The sequence below is a fragment of the Thamnophis sirtalis genome, unplaced genomic scaffold, assembly GCF_051295495.1.
Source record: "Thamnophis sirtalis isolate CommonGarterSnake01/CBP01778 unplaced genomic scaffold, rThaSir2_p1.2 scaffold_10, whole genome shotgun sequence".
Taxonomy (NCBI): Eukaryota; Metazoa; Chordata; class Lepidosauria; order Squamata; family Natricidae; genus Thamnophis; species Thamnophis sirtalis.
The window spans coordinates 25,577,687-25,595,306 of record NW_028261390.1 but is presented as its reverse complement, the minus strand read 5'-3'; the positions used below and the strand labels follow the sequence as shown (position 1 = coordinate 25,595,306).

General features: G+C 33.5%; 1 protein-coding gene across 3 annotated transcripts in view; it reads right to left on the bottom strand.

Moving 5' to 3' along the window:
- The window catches only part of FBXW7 (F-box and WD repeat domain containing 7), a 131,764-nt gene that overhangs the window by 44,679 nt on the left and 69,465 nt on the right, over positions 1 to 17,620 (bottom strand). The window contains exon 1 of one of the 3 annotated variants that reach the window (XM_087724314.1): positions 17,091 to 17,605. The exons of the other annotated variants lie outside the window; for them this stretch is intronic. Coding sequence (XP_087580440.1) covers positions 17,091 to 17,237 — 147 coding nt within the window. The 5' untranslated portion in view covers positions 17,238 to 17,605. Of the gene's footprint in view, positions 1 to 17,090; positions 17,606 to 17,620 lie in introns of those variants that run through there. 3 annotated transcript variants of the gene reach the window in all.

Genomic DNA, 17,620 nt, shown 5'->3' with positions numbered 1-17,620 from the left:
ACAGTACAAATAGAAGGAATATTATGTATGCTTATCATCTTGACTTACTTATAAAGTAATAAAGATAAGATAAACATCTAATAAATTAAATGTAATAATAAAATAAATAATGGAAAAATCTATTTGAAATATCACACAGTACAATATTCAATTTAGAACACAACAGATTTATAGACAAGAAGTAACTCAATGGCCAAATACATGTCTTAGATTCAAACCATTTAAAAAGTTTAAAAGTATATTTGTCGATAATAGATATGATAAACTTGCTGTGGGGAAAGTCAAACAAAATGTTCACTTTACATCCTTAAATATAAAATCTAATATGTCAGAGAAAAGGTTTGGCCAGGATCTTCCTTCCTGTGCCCAACTGTCCAAGTCCAAATAGATGCTTAAAAATAACTTTATATTTAGTCTGAATTATACAGTATATATATGAAATTTGCATTAACTAGGCATCTCACAAATTATTGTACTAATAATATACCACAAAATAGCAAATCAGAATTATTACACCTCCTTTCTCCAATGATTCTTGATACAATTATTAGATACATTTTGTATCATTGGCATGTAAAACAAAATTCTACAGGAAGAAAGAAATTAATGCTATTTTAATCATTATTTTTTTGGATATACCTCTATTCTCTTAAAAACAGATATGTAGCATAATTTAATGGATTCCTGTATTTCATTTTATTATGACAAATTCTCCAAAAGGGGTAAATATTCAGGGAAAAGCTGGTATTAAATAAGGCAATAAACATTAAATTTTACAGGGAATTAGGCTGTTGTCTCACAGTAAAGAAGGAAAGTCTTATACCCACAATTTACAAGAGGAATTGAGGGGCCAAGATTAAGTCTGTCAAAAACAAATACTTATTTAACAACTTAACAACTTTCCAGTAGTAATAATAAATAAATCAGACATCAACAGGAATCAAGTGAGGATGAAGGAATCATTAATACTTTGAGATGTTAGAGAAGGCAATCAGCTCCCTCAAGCTGCAACCTAAGTAAGTGCAGATTATTTACTCATGCATAATTATTTTAAATAGTTACAAGAACAATTTTTAATATTTAAAGTTAGCAAACATAAAGGTGACATTATTAATTATAAAAATTATATGAGGAGGAAGAGGAAGAAAACTTATTAGGAAGCCAAAGTTCAAAATTGAGGAACTAATATTGAGTTCCTCTCTATAATTTCTTCATTACCAGTAACCTATAATAAAATAGTGCTTCAGTTGGTATAGTTGAGAATTTTGAAAGCATATAAGCTATCATCGCCATACCTTAAAACTGCCATGGTGGTTTAGAAACACAGACAGACAGGCAAGTAGACAGACTGATTCAGAACTGTATTATATAGTATTATACAGAAAGCAAATTACTTAAAATGAGGTCTTAAAATGAAGTCTAAAATGAATATATAGTTGTCATTTTGTTTATTTTGGATAAAAAAGGAACATTTATTTTCTTTGCTATTCATCCAATTATTTGATAAATGTTGAGGGGGAAAGAAGGCTATTCCTATAGTTTTATGCCCTTTGTTGATAGTGCTTGTTCTTGGTTGTTGCTCTTAAAGACCAGAACAATTACAATAAGACCATCCTTATGAATGATAATGAAAAAAGCAGCCTACTTGCCATATATAAATGAAACCTGGGTAGACCCAGAGGTCCAGTGTTTCTCTTTCAAAATTGTGCCTGTCTGGATTTCCTATGTGTTATCAGCTTGGACTCCAGAGCAAGGAAGAGATGGTAAGGTACAGGTAAAGATTCTCCACACACATATGTGCTAGTTGATCCTGACTCTAGGGGGCTGTGCCCATCTCCGTTTCAAAGGCGAAGAGCCAGCACTGTCCGAAGGCATCTCTGTGGTCATGTGGCCGGTATGACTAAATGCCGAAGGTGCATGGAGCACTGTTACCTTCCCACCAAAGTTGTTCCTATTTTTCTACTTGCATTTTTATGTGCTTCTGAATTGAAGGTTGGCAGAAGCTGGGACAAGTAACAGGCTCTCACTCCGTTACACGGCACTAGGGATTCAAACCACTGAACTGCCAACGCTTCTGACGACAAGCTCAGCGTCTTAGGCACTGAGCCACGGTGTCACTATCAAAGATGAGGTAGTAGTTGTCATTTGGGAAAACTTGATGGCTTTCAGAGGTTCTGTAATGCATTTAAATTGGATGTGGGACCTTGATGCAAAAGATGATTCTATCTACAAATTGGCAGTGGAATGCCTAAATTTGATTGTCCTTGAGGATTTTAACACGTTTCTGGATAACATAGAACATAGACCTATCACTTATGATCATGATTGAAAAACATTTAAGATCCTGAAAAAGAAAACACATGATCTGTTTTTTGTCTTGGGGCATTGCAACATGATTTGAAGGTAAAGATGTTACTATTACTCCTCTGTCATAATTGGATTAGTCTTTTAATGATATTGCAGCTTGCTGGAGCTACTCCACCCTTAAAATTAGGTAGAACCATTAGATAGGTCTGGCCCAGGAATGAACCTGGAGGATTTCAGCTAGAGCTTAGAGTTTTTCCTAAAGATCTGGTGGGCTTTGCATCTGGGCTATCAGTCCTCTGAGGTATACCAGATAAAAAATAAGATACCAGAATTGCAGAAATGCTGCTTTATTATTATAGGAGTAAGAACAAAATCTTAAAAGCTTGTCCAAGTTCTCATATTAGAGATTACATTGCTGTAATAGAGCACTGAAATATAATTATTTATATATGGTTACCACATCCACATTTAGGTGACAAAAAGCCCTCTTTCAGATGAACCTTTGCTTGGATTAATGAAATCACAGAATCCAAATTAATCTGGTGAAAAAGGTTCTCAAAAAATGCTGATAGTTTTATTTTGATTAAGCTGTTCCAGTCAAAGTAAAAAAAATTTTTTTTGCTTCATTAGCTGGGAAGGTTTTATTCTGTGTCTTAAGGAAGTAGATGGTGTACTTGAGCTTTTATGGCTAAGGAAGAACTTGAACTCAGAGTCTCCCATTTTCTAGCATGGTGCCTTAACCACTAAATCAAAGTGGTATTGCATTACGTTACAGATGTATGTCTACATAATATATAGTTAGGCTAGGTCTTATTACAGATCACCTTCTGATCAGAAAATACTGCAAATCCAAGAAAGATGAAGGAGAAAAGTTTCATATATGCCCATTGACAATATTTTTCTTAAAAATGAAAACAAAATCCTACTTTAATTTACGGTATATCACCTTATCCAAGCGTGATCTCTCTGAAGTAATTACAAAAATAAGAAATCTCTAGAATGCAGAGGTTTCAGCAATTTCTTTTAAGGGTTTTTTTGTAAAAAAAAAAACTTATTGTCATTCAGGGTCTTATAAAAGCTCATACAGACCAAGGTTTCAACAGAAAAGGTAAGTGAACACATTATATCCAAATCAAATCAATTACTTTTCTATGTTGCAAGGCCAGAAAATACTCCTCAAGCTGATGGGAAAATTTATTTGAACAATTTCTATACACGAGTTATAAAGTAGAGGTCTTTTAAATCTGTATTCTCAGAGATTTTCCCATGGCAAGAAAACAAGCCTCTTTTTATTCTGATAAAAAAGTGATAGAGACCTTGATTCACAAGCATTTCACTTTTTTATATAAAAGGCATTTGCCCTGGCCATAAGGTTTGGGGGTGTTGAGATTTTTTTATCCCACCTTTTATTATTTTTTATAAATAACTCAAGGCAGCAAACATACCTTCCTTCCTTTACCAATTTTCCCCCAACAATACTGTGAGATGAATTGGGCTGAGAGAGTGTGTTACTGGTTTAAAGTCATCCAGGTATCTTTCATGCCCAAGGAAAGACTAGAACACAGAGTTACTACCTTTTAACAACTAAGTTGAATTCGATGTCTTTTTAGAGTAGGAGGGGAAATGTTTTGTGACCTTTTTAAGTGTCAGGAGCTTTTGCAACAACTTGCTTTGCTTGATTGTGTAACAGCAAAATCTCCATCAATTCACCTAAATAAATCTACTTGAGGGTGACAGAATAAACTCGATAGTACTCAAAAGTAGCAGATGACAAGTTCAAAGCTAATAAAGCTTTTATCTTGAAAGGTAATTGTTACTTAAATTGCTTTTGATAATTTAATGATAAGATGTTATTCACTAAATCATTCTCAATGCTTAAAGAAAAGCCTTCATTAATGTAATAAAACATTAAGTCCCCACATACATACATTCATCATGAAGAAATACCTTGCAATTAAGAATGTCAGACACAAGTAACTAGAAACAGAGTTGAGTTCAAAGCAGTAACCATTTATTACATGCTACCTATCCCCAAGAATACAATCCACTAATGGTCAAGGCAAATTGGTGCTAGATAATGGTCAATGGAATTAACAAGGAACTGGACATAGGCACTTGCAGCTGCGTAAGGATTCAACCAGTGGTGGGCTTCCATTTTTTTTATTACCAGAATTGTATACACAGAAGTGTCGGGGGGGGGGGGTAGAGTCTGTCGCCGCCGCCACTACTGGTTCATCCAATTCGGGCCGAACCTGGAACAACCCACCTCTGATTCCAACCTCCATGTCTATGGGGATTCTCTGTCATCCAAGTCATGGTTGTCCCAAAGGTGCTTTTTCACAGAGAAGTGTCTCCTTCCTTTCTAATTTCATAAGTTTGTTAATATCTAACTGTCCCAGGGCCTTTGGGGAATAGAAGAAAATAATATGGATAGTTTTTGACTTACAACCACAATTAGGACTGGAATTCCAGTTGCTAAGCCATGCAGTTTTTGAATCATCATGTGATTCAATATTATGTCAATTTTTCCCACAGTTATTAAGCAGATCACTGTATTCATTAACCAAATTATGCAGATTTTAAGCAAATACATAGTTGTTAAATGAATCTGGCTTTTCCCCATTGACTTTACTTGTTGGAAGCCAGCTTGGGAAGGCCATAAATCATGATCCTGGGAGTGCAAGAGTTGCAACTGTCCTACATGCAAGCTGGTTTCCAAGTAACCACATTGAATTCACATGACAGTAGAGATATTGTGACAGTTGTAACTTATAGAATGGGTCATAAATTACATTTTTCCGCACCGTAAATTTGAGCTGTCATTAAATGAATGGTCTTAAGTTGATGATTATCTGTATGTGGTGTAAATAAGTTACAGCACCATTGATTTCATTTCTTATTGCCTTTCTTTTACTACTTATAATGTATTACACTGCTGTATTTATTTTTTTATGTATGGGGTCTTTGTGATACAAACAGCATATACTTTATTATAAATAAATAAGGATGAAACAATCTGCAAGACTAATACCTTTTTAATAATAAAAAGAGGACTTAAATTATATTAAATTGTACAATTTGTCTTTGATTTTCCCCATACTTGCCATTTTTGATTATCCACTATTTAAAGAAAAGGGCCAGACTGGTCTGGGGATGGAAAAATGAAAAGTTTTAGAGAATTAGATATCTGACTGAAAACATCACAACTGAATATTTGCAGATAAATTTATATTTAATAGTTTTTTAGCTAATCTGCTCTAGTAAATTATGATCATTAACAATATTCCTTCAAAAATGACGGCAAGAACAGCAAATTGAGAAAATGGTAGATTGTCATTTGACAATCTCTAGCAGTTTTTCAATTCAATTCAGTTACATACTTTTTTGAGAGATGAAAGGCAAAAATAAAATTAAAAAAGCTTTCAAATACAGCCATTTTTCTATCCTTATAGCTTTATCTCTTGATAAGGGGTTCCATGATTTTTTTTTAATTAACAGGTTCCATAGTCTGAAAAAGTTTGGAAACCTCTGATTGATAGCTTGAGCTGGCAGGCCAAAGCAACTTTGAGCTAGACGTTTCCAATTCCTTCAATAAGCTGACAGCTAGCATACTCTCATAAGATTTTTTTTAAGGAAAAGACAATAATCCTTTCATTTAAAAATAACAAATATTTTTAGGACAAAAATAAATCAGCTTCCAAACTGGAAGTCTTATTCACTTGGAGAGCATACAGCTCATATAATAACTGAAGGCTGAATGCCCTTTTTCTGGACAAATCTGATCTGAGTCTTATTGTTCTGGATCTAAAATCAGTTACTATGGCTAGGCATTGTTTTAGCATTCCCATGGCTTGACCTCTATCACAAGGAAAAAAACAGATTTGTACATAAAATCATTACTTTATTATTTTCTGTAGAAAATGTGGAATTTTACGTGACTTTAAAAACTAATCCCAAAAAATAAATAAAAAATACCCAAGACTACTCTTTCAAAAATAACTGTTCAAATATGAATAGATTCACTACAATATTCTCTGCTGCATCTCAGTTCAAATAATATTTCCATTAAGATGCTGCAATTGATAGTATGAGAAAAGGCATTCAAGCAAGTAGAAACAATAAAACTGTATTATAACATGAAGTAGTTTGGGGATGATGTAAACAAAAAAATATAGCTTCTTATAATCTCTATCATAGAAGGATAAATTTATAACTGATTTCCTGCAATGGGTCATGTGCATGTTAAATTTTCTTTTCAGCCAAAAGAAAGGCATTTTGACTTAGCTGGTCAAGATTTCTGGATTTTAAATTCCCAGATTTTTTTGCATTAAAAACCCCCCAATTCATATCATATGGGAAATTTATATTGGTAATTTTAAATTCTGACTGTATTATTTCTCTATTTTTATAATGTCAACATATTTATTATTATTTTATCTCATATTTATTACTTTAAAATATAAAGTTTGCATTTCTTTTCTTCGTGATGTTGCTATTATAATTCCTATGGGATGAATCAAATGTAACAGAATCTTTCAATTTATGCATGACTACATTTATTCTAGAGTTTGAACTTGAAATAAATTATTAAATAATTAATTCAATTATTCAATTAATTATTATTGATGATTTTGGAGTTTTAGGACAAAAATGTGTCTGAAGGATGCCTGCTGATTGCAGCTATTAATAGAATTATATGAATATCATCTAATAGAATATCATCTAGGATATTTATGCAAGCAGTTTATTTAAATATGTTCAGTTTAATATTGGATAAAATCTATCTTCAAGTAGAAACAACTTCCCTCCCTCAAAATAGGAAGATGTTGATTTGTGTAAGATTTTTGGTTCAGTGCTCTCTATTTATTTATCTGTAGTGGCTCTGTAGTCCATTGAAATTCTGAAACGGAACATATTGGGTTCTACTACCTAGGTCCTTTTATGTGCAAAGGTATATTTTACAATGGTCTTGCGATTATTTACCTAATTTATAACTTTAATTTCTTTATTAAAATATTTATGCTTTGCCTTTCAGTGAGATAAAAAAGGCTAATAGATAATGAACAAGTCATATCATCAAATGGGAAAATTAAGTAGACTGTTGTGCATTTTCCACTTTTGTCTGTTAATTTATATTCTAAAAAGGATTTCCAAAAGCTGAATACCTCTCAAGTTCTGAATTCATAGGCTGACCTTAGTCTTTCTCAGAATGATTTTTAATGTAGTCTGCTATCAGCAAAATCCGTTTAAAACACATGCCCCATCTGCCAGTTTCCCAAATGCAAAAGAACTTCTTATACTTGCAGACAGTGCAGCTTCTGCCTGCCTCACTCTTCTAAATACCAGCTGTATGATAATGAGCAAAAATAGCTGAAAAATACTGCACAGTAACAAAGCTGGTACGAAATGGGCAAAACAACACTCCCCACTCAAAGCAGCAGTGGCAGCAATGAACTTTACAGATTATCCATTGAACAGAGATGGGGGAGGTTTGGGGGGGGGGAGAAAAGGCCTGTACAGATAGTTAAAGAAGGGGGGCAATCCATGGGGAAGAATGAAACTCAAGAAGGGGTACAAGTGCTGAATGAAAAGCTTAAATTCTAAAGTACTTTTGTTAATATGCATGAATCAGTTCTTCACATTTTCCACAGCTTACTTCTGATGTACTAATGATATGCCAATTGCCATTCTGATAATTTACATATTCAGCCTATTTCCAAAAAAGGAAGAAATTCCCTATAAAAGTTGTCTATTCACAAATTATCATTGGGATCTTCAGAGGCTATGATGAAAGCAATATTTATAAATTACCATGCATTATTTCTCATAGCTAAAGTTTTCTATTTTCAGTGAGAAGTATCAATCACATTCTTCTGTTTATTTATTTCCCCTCCCAAAATGATTTCAAAGGCTCCCAACAAGGAAGAAAAAGTATTTTCAATGTATGCTTCATGAAATGTTAGTTTTGTTTTTCAAAATCACACTGTATATACTTGCTCAATTCTTTGATTACCTGAAACTCCAGCCATGATAAAAGCATGTTTATGTTAAGGATTCAACAAAATATCTCACAAGCAGTATTATCATCAGTATTGTATACATTTGTATAATTTGTATTGTTAGTCATGAAGGGTAAAAATTACGGCACTCATTGAAGGAGAAGGCAATGATCATCATCATCTTCTTCATTATCATCATGATCATCCTCCCTTGGTTGGGAGCTTTCCAGATTTATCTTGCCAGTATTAATGATGTTAGATTAGGATAAAGTTAGATCCAGCAGTTCATAGATTTTTCAGTGTTTGAGTTATAAAACTACTGAATTATGAAAACCAGAGAGTCGAGGAAATATGTCTACACTACATATCTGTACATTACATACATACAGGTAGTCCTTGACTTATGACCACAAGTGAACCCAAAATTTATGGTATTGAGAAATTTGATAAGTGGGTTTTGCCCCATTTTACATTTCTTGCCACAGTTAAGTAAATCACTGCAGTCATTAAGTTAGTCACATGGTTATTCTGTGAATCTGGCTTCCCCATTGACTTTGCTTGTCAAAAGGTCAAAAAATCCTGTGAGGCTGAACCAGTTGCCAAGCATCTGAAATTTGATCACATGATCATGGGGATGCTGCAAAGGTGAAAAATGGTCATAGGCCACTTTTTTCAATTCCGTTGTAACTTTGAATTGTTGTAAGTCAAGGACTACCTCTATATTAATTCAGAGAAAACTTGTTTCGACCAAGGTATACATCTATACAAAGTATACATCTACACACTTGCGCTGAAATATGTATATTGGCTGATATTTTTCCTATCTCAATGTTATTATTTTTCCTTAAAATGTAGTTGTATTTTAATGGTTATAGGATAGCTGCTATGGCCATTTTTCCTTAATCTTAACTATTTATAATAAATCTAGCCTATATTGTACAATCCTAATTTCTATACATAATGTTTTTCATCATATACTGCATTAAAAGCAACATATAAATCCAGTCAACTTAGTATGCTAATTCTAATATCTAAATGCCCACCAGTCCTCAAAGACTGCTAAGCATATCATAGTCAATAATAAACTTTCACTGATCACTGCTGGAGAGGAAGAAGAGATATTAACAGTTTTTCTTTGCTCAGTATATCTGTGAAACAAATAGAGAAAAGAGTATTAAGGAATGAATATAGAAAAATTATATTATTTTTCTGTTTGTTCATTTGAATTTTTAAGTACATTGGATTATTAAATTTAACTAGATTTTTATTGTATGTATCTGAGTAGATACATACAAATACTAATTATCATACTTATTAATTCTAGAACATGTTAATTAAGATGTATTTATATATTTCTTTCTTATCATCAAATCAGTTTAGGTCAAATAGAATAGAAAGAAAATAGAAAAATTAGCATTAGTTTAATAAGATTATTTTTCCATACCAATCTACATAATAATACTTTAAATACAATATTTAAACCCTAAAATTTGCAAGGGATATACATATTTGTGCAGAGGCAGAATTTGTTTAACAAAGTATAATTTCTGCAACGTACTTGTAGAGTTTGTACCAATTCGTCTCAACACTTTTTATTACAGAGTTGCAGTGCCCCTACATGTTCAGTAATGGAAAGGCATGTCAATTTATTATTAAACAGCATGTAAAGGTCTCAAAAGTTGCTAGTACTTGCTAAGTACTAGAATACTATGTTTTTTAATATTGCATTTATTTTATGCCGTACTGCATGTGAAAACAATCATATACAATGAAATAGCAAACTACCATAATTTATCTAAATGAAATATTGAGATATTAATAGAAAAGAAAAATTGTCTAGATGTTGCTAACATTCTATGGATATGATTTCAATATTCAACCACCTTGTTTCACATAAGTCAGGCTTTCATGGCGTTCATGACAGTTGTTGAACTGTTTCAGTATCCTCAGTTTTGTTTATAAATTGGGATCAAATATGGCAGTGTGATATTTGGAAATCATGCTCCAATTTCTTCATCAGAATTAGACCAATGCGAATTGAGTTGAAGGTTTTGGAGCTATTAGTTTACTGCCTAAGTGGGAAATCTGTTGCAGACTCTAAGAAACTGCAGGAGATTCCTAGAGGGATTAGATAGTACAGATCTACTCTTGTTGCATTTGTAGTTATTTCAAGGATGCAAATAATTTGATAGAGTTACACATAACATCTCTCTAGACAGAATCCATGCAATTCATTGCTAAGCGATCAAATTGAGAACAATAAAACAAGTTTAAGCATTACCAAATATACTTTTTAAAAACCACAAGCAGTCCAATTAAGCACAAATGGGTACAGTCTGCAGAAATAATGTACAAAAATTGAAGTATGTTTTTTTACTAACTTCAACTGCTTTCTCAGAATAATTTAGAAGAGCTTCTCTGTGCTGCCGAGGTTTCTTGAAATCTAATGTAGGGGATTCCCTCCATAATATACTATGACATGAACTGAGGCTTGTTAGAAATGCCCCAAAACAGAAAAGTTTTTTTTTAGGTATGTCAGAACTTAAAAGGAAAGGCTAGAGTCTGTAAAACTATTGGAAGGAGAAACAAATGGGAAAATAATGAGTAAGAAGGCAGAATGTCTTATTCATATTTATATATTTTCTCAGAAGAGAAACAAGGCACTAACTGTCCATCATTAGTTAAAGGAGATAGCTGCTTAGGATAAACAAGGAGAGAACAGAAGAACTGAAACTTTAATTAAGGGAACACCAGTGGAGAATGTGGCAGAACTGTAGTCTCTGAAAATTACTAGAGAACTGGAATGGAAAAATGGAGGACAAATAAGGCCAAAAATCTGAATTCCTAACCTCCAAAAATCATGAACAATTTTCAAGGAATATACATTTTATATATGAAGGGACGCAGTAGCTCAGTGGCTAAGACGCTGAACTTGTCGATCAGAAAGGTCAGCAGTTCGGCGGTTCGAATCACTAGTTCTGCTTAATGGTGTGAGCTCCCGTTACTTGTCCCAGCTTCTGCCAACCTACCAGTTCGAAAGCATGTAAAAATGCAAGTAGAAATATAGGAACCACTTTGGTGGGAAGGTAACAGCGTTCTGTGCGCCTTTGGCATTTAGTCATGCTGGATATATGACCACGGAGACGTCTTTAGATAGCGCTGGCTCTTTGGCTTTGAAGCAGAGATGAGCACCGCCTTCTAGAGTCAGAAACAACTAGCACATATGTGTGAGGGGAGCCTTTACCTTTACCTTAGAGAAGGCTGCCTGATTACTGCTGAGGGAAAGGGAGCAATACATTGAGGTGATATAGTGGCTCCTATGAGACTTCTGCACTGACCACTAAAGCAAGAGACAACTTTTCTGCCAGCAGCCATCAGGAAGTGGAAGGGATCTCCAGCTGCATTTATGTTGATAGTGTGACTGATAAGAACTGTGTGGGTAATCCTCAGGGCATGTTCTCTTCGCTTGAGAATCATAGAAATCATAGATAGATCATAAAATCATAGATCATAGAAAAAGGGCATTTGGGGGATGCCCCATCATATCAAGTGCTCTGGGCCCCAACACTTATACTCTCTAATATTATTTAGGAAAGAGGAAAAGGATATCATAGTTTTTTAGACTTAAATGTAGGTGATTGTTGGATAGAATGTTATTATATATTGTCCTGAGCATTGCTTAAGTGTGTACAAAGCCTATATTTAATTCTTTGGTTTTTGTGTTGATTTTGATAATGTTTATCTTTTTTTAAAAAAAACTTTGTTTTACATTAATTTTTTGTGAACATTTTAAGAGCCTCTGATTGGGCAGCGTACAATATTTGTGAAATAAGTTAATATGAACTACTTGTATGTACTGGCAGCGCTACACTGAAAGTACATACAAAGCCAACTATTTATTTGTCATGTCTATATGCAAGCAGAAACTGAAAATCTAAATCAATGAAACAAAACTGCATCAGTCCAGACATTAGCTATTACCTTATCTTGAGATCCTTAAATCAACCCTTGCACCACAAATATTCCAAACCTTGTTTCACCTATCTGATAAAGTAATAGTTAAACTGAATGAAATTAGAAAATTCAGTAAATACAATTATGTCCATAATAATGCTGTTAAAGAAGAAGACATATTCTCGAGGAACAAGATCAGTGATATATGCAACCAGTAAATAATTAAAACCAAAATGAAATTAACATCAGCAAGATAAATATTGTTAGCATCAAAGAGGAGGTCTGCAATAAACACTTCTTTCTTTCTCAAGTGCAGGGAACTTTGCCAAAATTATGAACTGATACCCATCTTGGAATTAGGGAACCTCTTAAAATGGGATGTTCAAGAACAACATGCTATGAGGAAAATGTGGATGGAATGCAACTGCACTAAAGCAAATAGGCAAGATGGCCTGCATTCTTGTCAGCTGTTGGCGTTATCATGAGAAGAAAATGTATAACAGTGTTATTAATAGCAACTTGCTTTTAGGAATGTCTGCCATTTGTAGCTCAGAACAATTAGAACGGCATATTCATTTATGCACCACCAAAATACTAACATTGCATTCCATGGCAAATATTTAATAAACAGATGTGGTAGTCTGTGATTTGGTATTTGCAGACAAAATGTTAAATAGGGCAGACTTCTTTCACAGGACTAGATGAATTTCTGCCTTGCAGTCATCTTAAGGGTCCCCTTCCCTCAAAGAAAAAGGGGTGGAATCTTCATGCAAACTAAGAACTGTTTTCAAATTTCATCAGAACACAGAATGAAATGTTTTATCAGCATGCATTTTTACAAACATATTTAATATAGTAAAAGTGCACTATTACAATATAGAGTACACTTATGCAACTTGGCCAAATGCTAAATTTAATTTCCGTGTAGTTGTGTGTATGTTTTTCAAAACATTGTTTGAATTCTGCAAACTTTGGGAACTACTGAAGCCTAATAATAAACCCTTTCTTTCAAATGAATAGTTTAGTTTTTAGTCTTTATCCAAGAATGTAAACTTCCTATGGTCACAAATGACTTGTCTTTTTTAAGCTAGCACTTTATAAGGACTCTCATGATTGGCAATATATAGCGACTTGGACAAGTCTGGCATTAATAAAAAGTTAGAGAATACATTTTGCTGAGATCAACTAATGGAAAAGCTAGTCAGATTGAAAGAGATAGAAGTAAAAAGTAAGAGCTGCCAAACAGTACACTTTTTTAATGTAAATGCTAATCTTTGATTCATTGAACAATGTTTTGGGGATATTAACTATGAATCCAAGCAGAGATGCAAATGGTTGGTTTACATGTTTGAAACCATCTAGAACAAATCTGATGTTTATGTTACCTGCCAAGTGTATTTTTATTCCAAGAGGTAGAAATCAATCAATCAAACAATAATTAAATGAGGTTACAAACATTTCCTGTGCAGCCCATCACACTTCTGCCCCATGCAACTTTTGCATATAAATTTTAGTTTTAACATTCATATAATGCTCCATTTCACAGATGTATTAGTTTCTAGGATAAACTTTATTGTATTAGGATACCTTACCTATTTATTGTAAAATAAAATCTGAAGGTGCCTACAGTTCATTGACTAGTTTCAAAATGTGTTCAGCTGTTCAGGTTAGGGAGAAAAATTAAGCTGGGAAGATAGAGGTCATTTCAGAGATAAGAAAGATGAGCAAGATCAACTTTACTTGTCTGCTTTCTAGTACCCTATGACTAGCCATGTGCCTCCATTTGGATCTACTTGATTATTGCAAGTATAGACATTAAAATTTTATGAAGTTATTACTGTTTTACAATACTCAAAAGAGTAAAGTTAAAATTATAACACTTTCAATATGAACTAGTTATACGTGTTTTTCAGTGTTTTTCACTAAGTATACTACAGTACATAGCACCAAGAGTGCAAAATGAATGCATATAAAGGTCAAGTCTAAACACTGTCTATAAATGTTACTTTTATATCAGTATCTACCTACCACTAATGACATTATCAAGAAAACTTTTGGAACTTTGTAGCTCCATAGAGCAAATAATTCTTCCAAATGCTACAAATCATATATAAATTTTACTGGATTGAATTGTGCACAAAAAAGTATGAACAACCAATCATACCACCTCCCCCCCAATCATTTCAGTATTGCATTACTTTAGGTTGCTGCACATTATTAGTCTATTCCTCTTACAGAATTTGCACATAGGAAACACTTGAGTGAAGACAGCCCCATAGGCAACATAGCCGGGTTATATAGGGCTTTAAAGGTCATAACCAACATCTTGAATTGGACCTGGAAGCAAACCAGTACAACTTATGCAGCAGAAGTATTGTGTGCACCCTTCTTTGTGCACCCAAGATTGCTCACAGAGGCGCATTCTGTAGGATATGAAGCTTCCAGATATTCTTCAAGGCTAGCTCCATTTAATCTGCATTGCAATAATCCAAACAGGGGATGGTGGCTATCAAACTTGCACTATATTAGCATAAGTTTTTACTGTTATGCAAGATGAGTAGAAGTACTAATTGTCTAGGGCACTGGTGTCAAACTCGCAGTGTCACATTGATGTCACGTGATGTTTCTTCCCTTTGTGGACCTGTGGTGGGCGTGGCCTACATGTTACACATCTGGCTCATGGGCCTCCAGTTTGACACCCCTGGTCTAGAAAGATAATAAACAAACATGCAGACTTCAATGTGTAAAATAACAGGTATATGACTAGATAAAATTAAAATACCATATTTTTTGGAGTATAAGACACACTTCCCCTTCTAAGAGGCTGAAAATTTGGGTGTGTCTTATACTCCGAATGTAGCTTTTTCAAAGCTTTTTTTTCAGCCCTAATGAGGCACTAATGAGTGAAGCAATCTTCTGTGCTTTGCCTGCTTTTCTCATTGCTGCTCCCTTCAAAGATCAGCCATGCTTTAGAAGCTGTTTTTCAGCCCTAATGAGGCGCTAATGAGTGAAGCTGTCTTCCGTGCTATGTGCTTTAGAAACTGTTTTTATCCCCAACTAGGGGATAAAAAACATGCGCGCTCTCAAAACCTTATTTTCCTCCCCAAAAACTAAGGTGCGTCTTATACTCCAAAAATACAGTAACTTCAGTTTTCAGTTATTAGTAAAAGGCAGTAGCTTCTAAAATCCATTGAATAATATTGCAAAATTGCAGGCTTTCACGGGAGTAGAGAAATTGACAGGAACTTAATGTTTCTGCTTAATGGAAGACTGAATCAAGGCAGGAACACTATTTGGAAAATGCTTCTTTGCAGTGAAATGAGCAAGCCAAAATGACAATGTAACTTTCTTTAGTATTAATATTAAGCAAGATAAAAATTTCAATCAACCCTAATGATGAGCTTCTTAAGAAATATTGTATAGCCAGAAGTGGGATTTCATTTGAGAAATAGTTTACCTATAGATGTTTCAGTTATGAGCTAAATACATTTCCATATTAAAATGAACAGATCCAGCACTTAATATATAGAGCTAGACCTCTTTATGCTTCTTGGTTGAAGTAACAGAAATATAGATGACTACTGTTGTGTTCTATTGCCATTTATAGTAATGTGCTCAATGGAAGCTGAATATAACTAGTGATAGAGACACATAAGACATGAACTGTCAGATCTCCTAACAGAAAGTATTTTTACTGCAAGGATTGCTGTACGCTTTTGCTTCCTATACAGTGATTGAGTTCAAACAAGGAGAAAACTGGTACTATAGTTTAAATAATTAAGAATGTTCTAAATATTGATGGTATTTCAAATTTAAATATGCTTCCAAATTGTTTATCAGTCAACTCTTACCCATAAACTAAGAATTACATTTTTTCCCTAAAGAGAAATAGTCTTAACCTTTCAAAAGCATTACTAAGCATCGTTATCACATCTGTTTTAATGTAAGTAAACTGTAGCATACATATCAGGTAACCTCACTGATAGATCATCTGACCTCAGTCTAAATGAGAAGGAAACTTTCTAGCATTATGGGCAAGCAAGATCATTTAAATATCATTATTTTCAGTGGTTTCACTGTTTAAATTTTTAGAACAACAATAAATATCTTGCTTGATTTGATATCAAATCACATCACAGGGGAAATTAATTCAAAATTACAAACAAAACTTAAGAAGTATTTTAGAAATACAAATATGCCATGTTAAATTAAACAACCCATGTAATATTGTGTGATCAAAGCATGTTGTTGAAGTATAATTTAATTAGATTTCTTTTTAAAAGTTTTTGGAACTAAGAAACATTTAAGATAATGAAATATGAAAGCAATATAAGAAATAATTAATTGACTTTATTAGTATTTAAAATTACAGTAACTTAAAAGCTAGCAATTTATTACTGAGAAACCAAGACTTTTAATAAGACATAGAAATGTTCAGTGCACTTTAATCATATAAAATATTAATGTTAACATTTCAATACAGTTAAACAAAATACGTTTCTCAAATAACATTTATTTATTCCTCTTCTGTATCAGCAGTTACAGAGAGTTATCTTGCTGCAGCACTGAGGAAATTTCAAGAAAATGCTATACATTATTTTTTATAGTCTTGTATTTGTTCTTTTACATTTATTGAGATTAACAAGTGTGCTAATAAAAAGGAATCAAACCTTCTTAAACCGTATTATATTTATTTATTTATTTTCTTACTCTAAAAAAATAAAGGATTTATGAACTGGAAATAATTACAACCAAGTTACCTTAAGATGTGTAATTTCATATCTTAGGTATATCTTTTCCCATAAAAGGGGCAAATATTTTCACACTTACCCGTCTACGACAAAAAGGAAGACCTTGGGTAATGATGCTGATGCTAAATATCTTCATCACAGTTTGGTGTGGCAAAGGCTCTTTTGTACTTGGGAGATCAAAAGAAACCAAGCCATGATTTAAGGAAGTTTTCCCTGGTTTTGACATGATACTATTGTCACTTGGTCCAAAATTATTTGCAATCAAAGGGCATTACTAAAAAATAGTAATACAAAATAGGATCTGGTACAACTGAGGATTTTAAAGCAGAGATTCGGCTTTTCAGGGCCTGCTTTGCCTTTGTCTCAGTCTCTCCTAGTGAGTGTCTTGACCTGTCTGCTGCCAAGTGAAGTACAAGCTATCCTAGCCTAGACAGGAATTATAAATGACTATGGCGACAGACTGTCCCTGCCAATCAAATAGCGATTGGCCCACCCATGCAGTATCACTAACACATATACTATCAACATAAGCAACATGGGAAAAAAGCAAATGCTTAGAACCAAAACAGCTGAGTTACCAAATTAAAGTCAATTATGGTTCTGACGGGA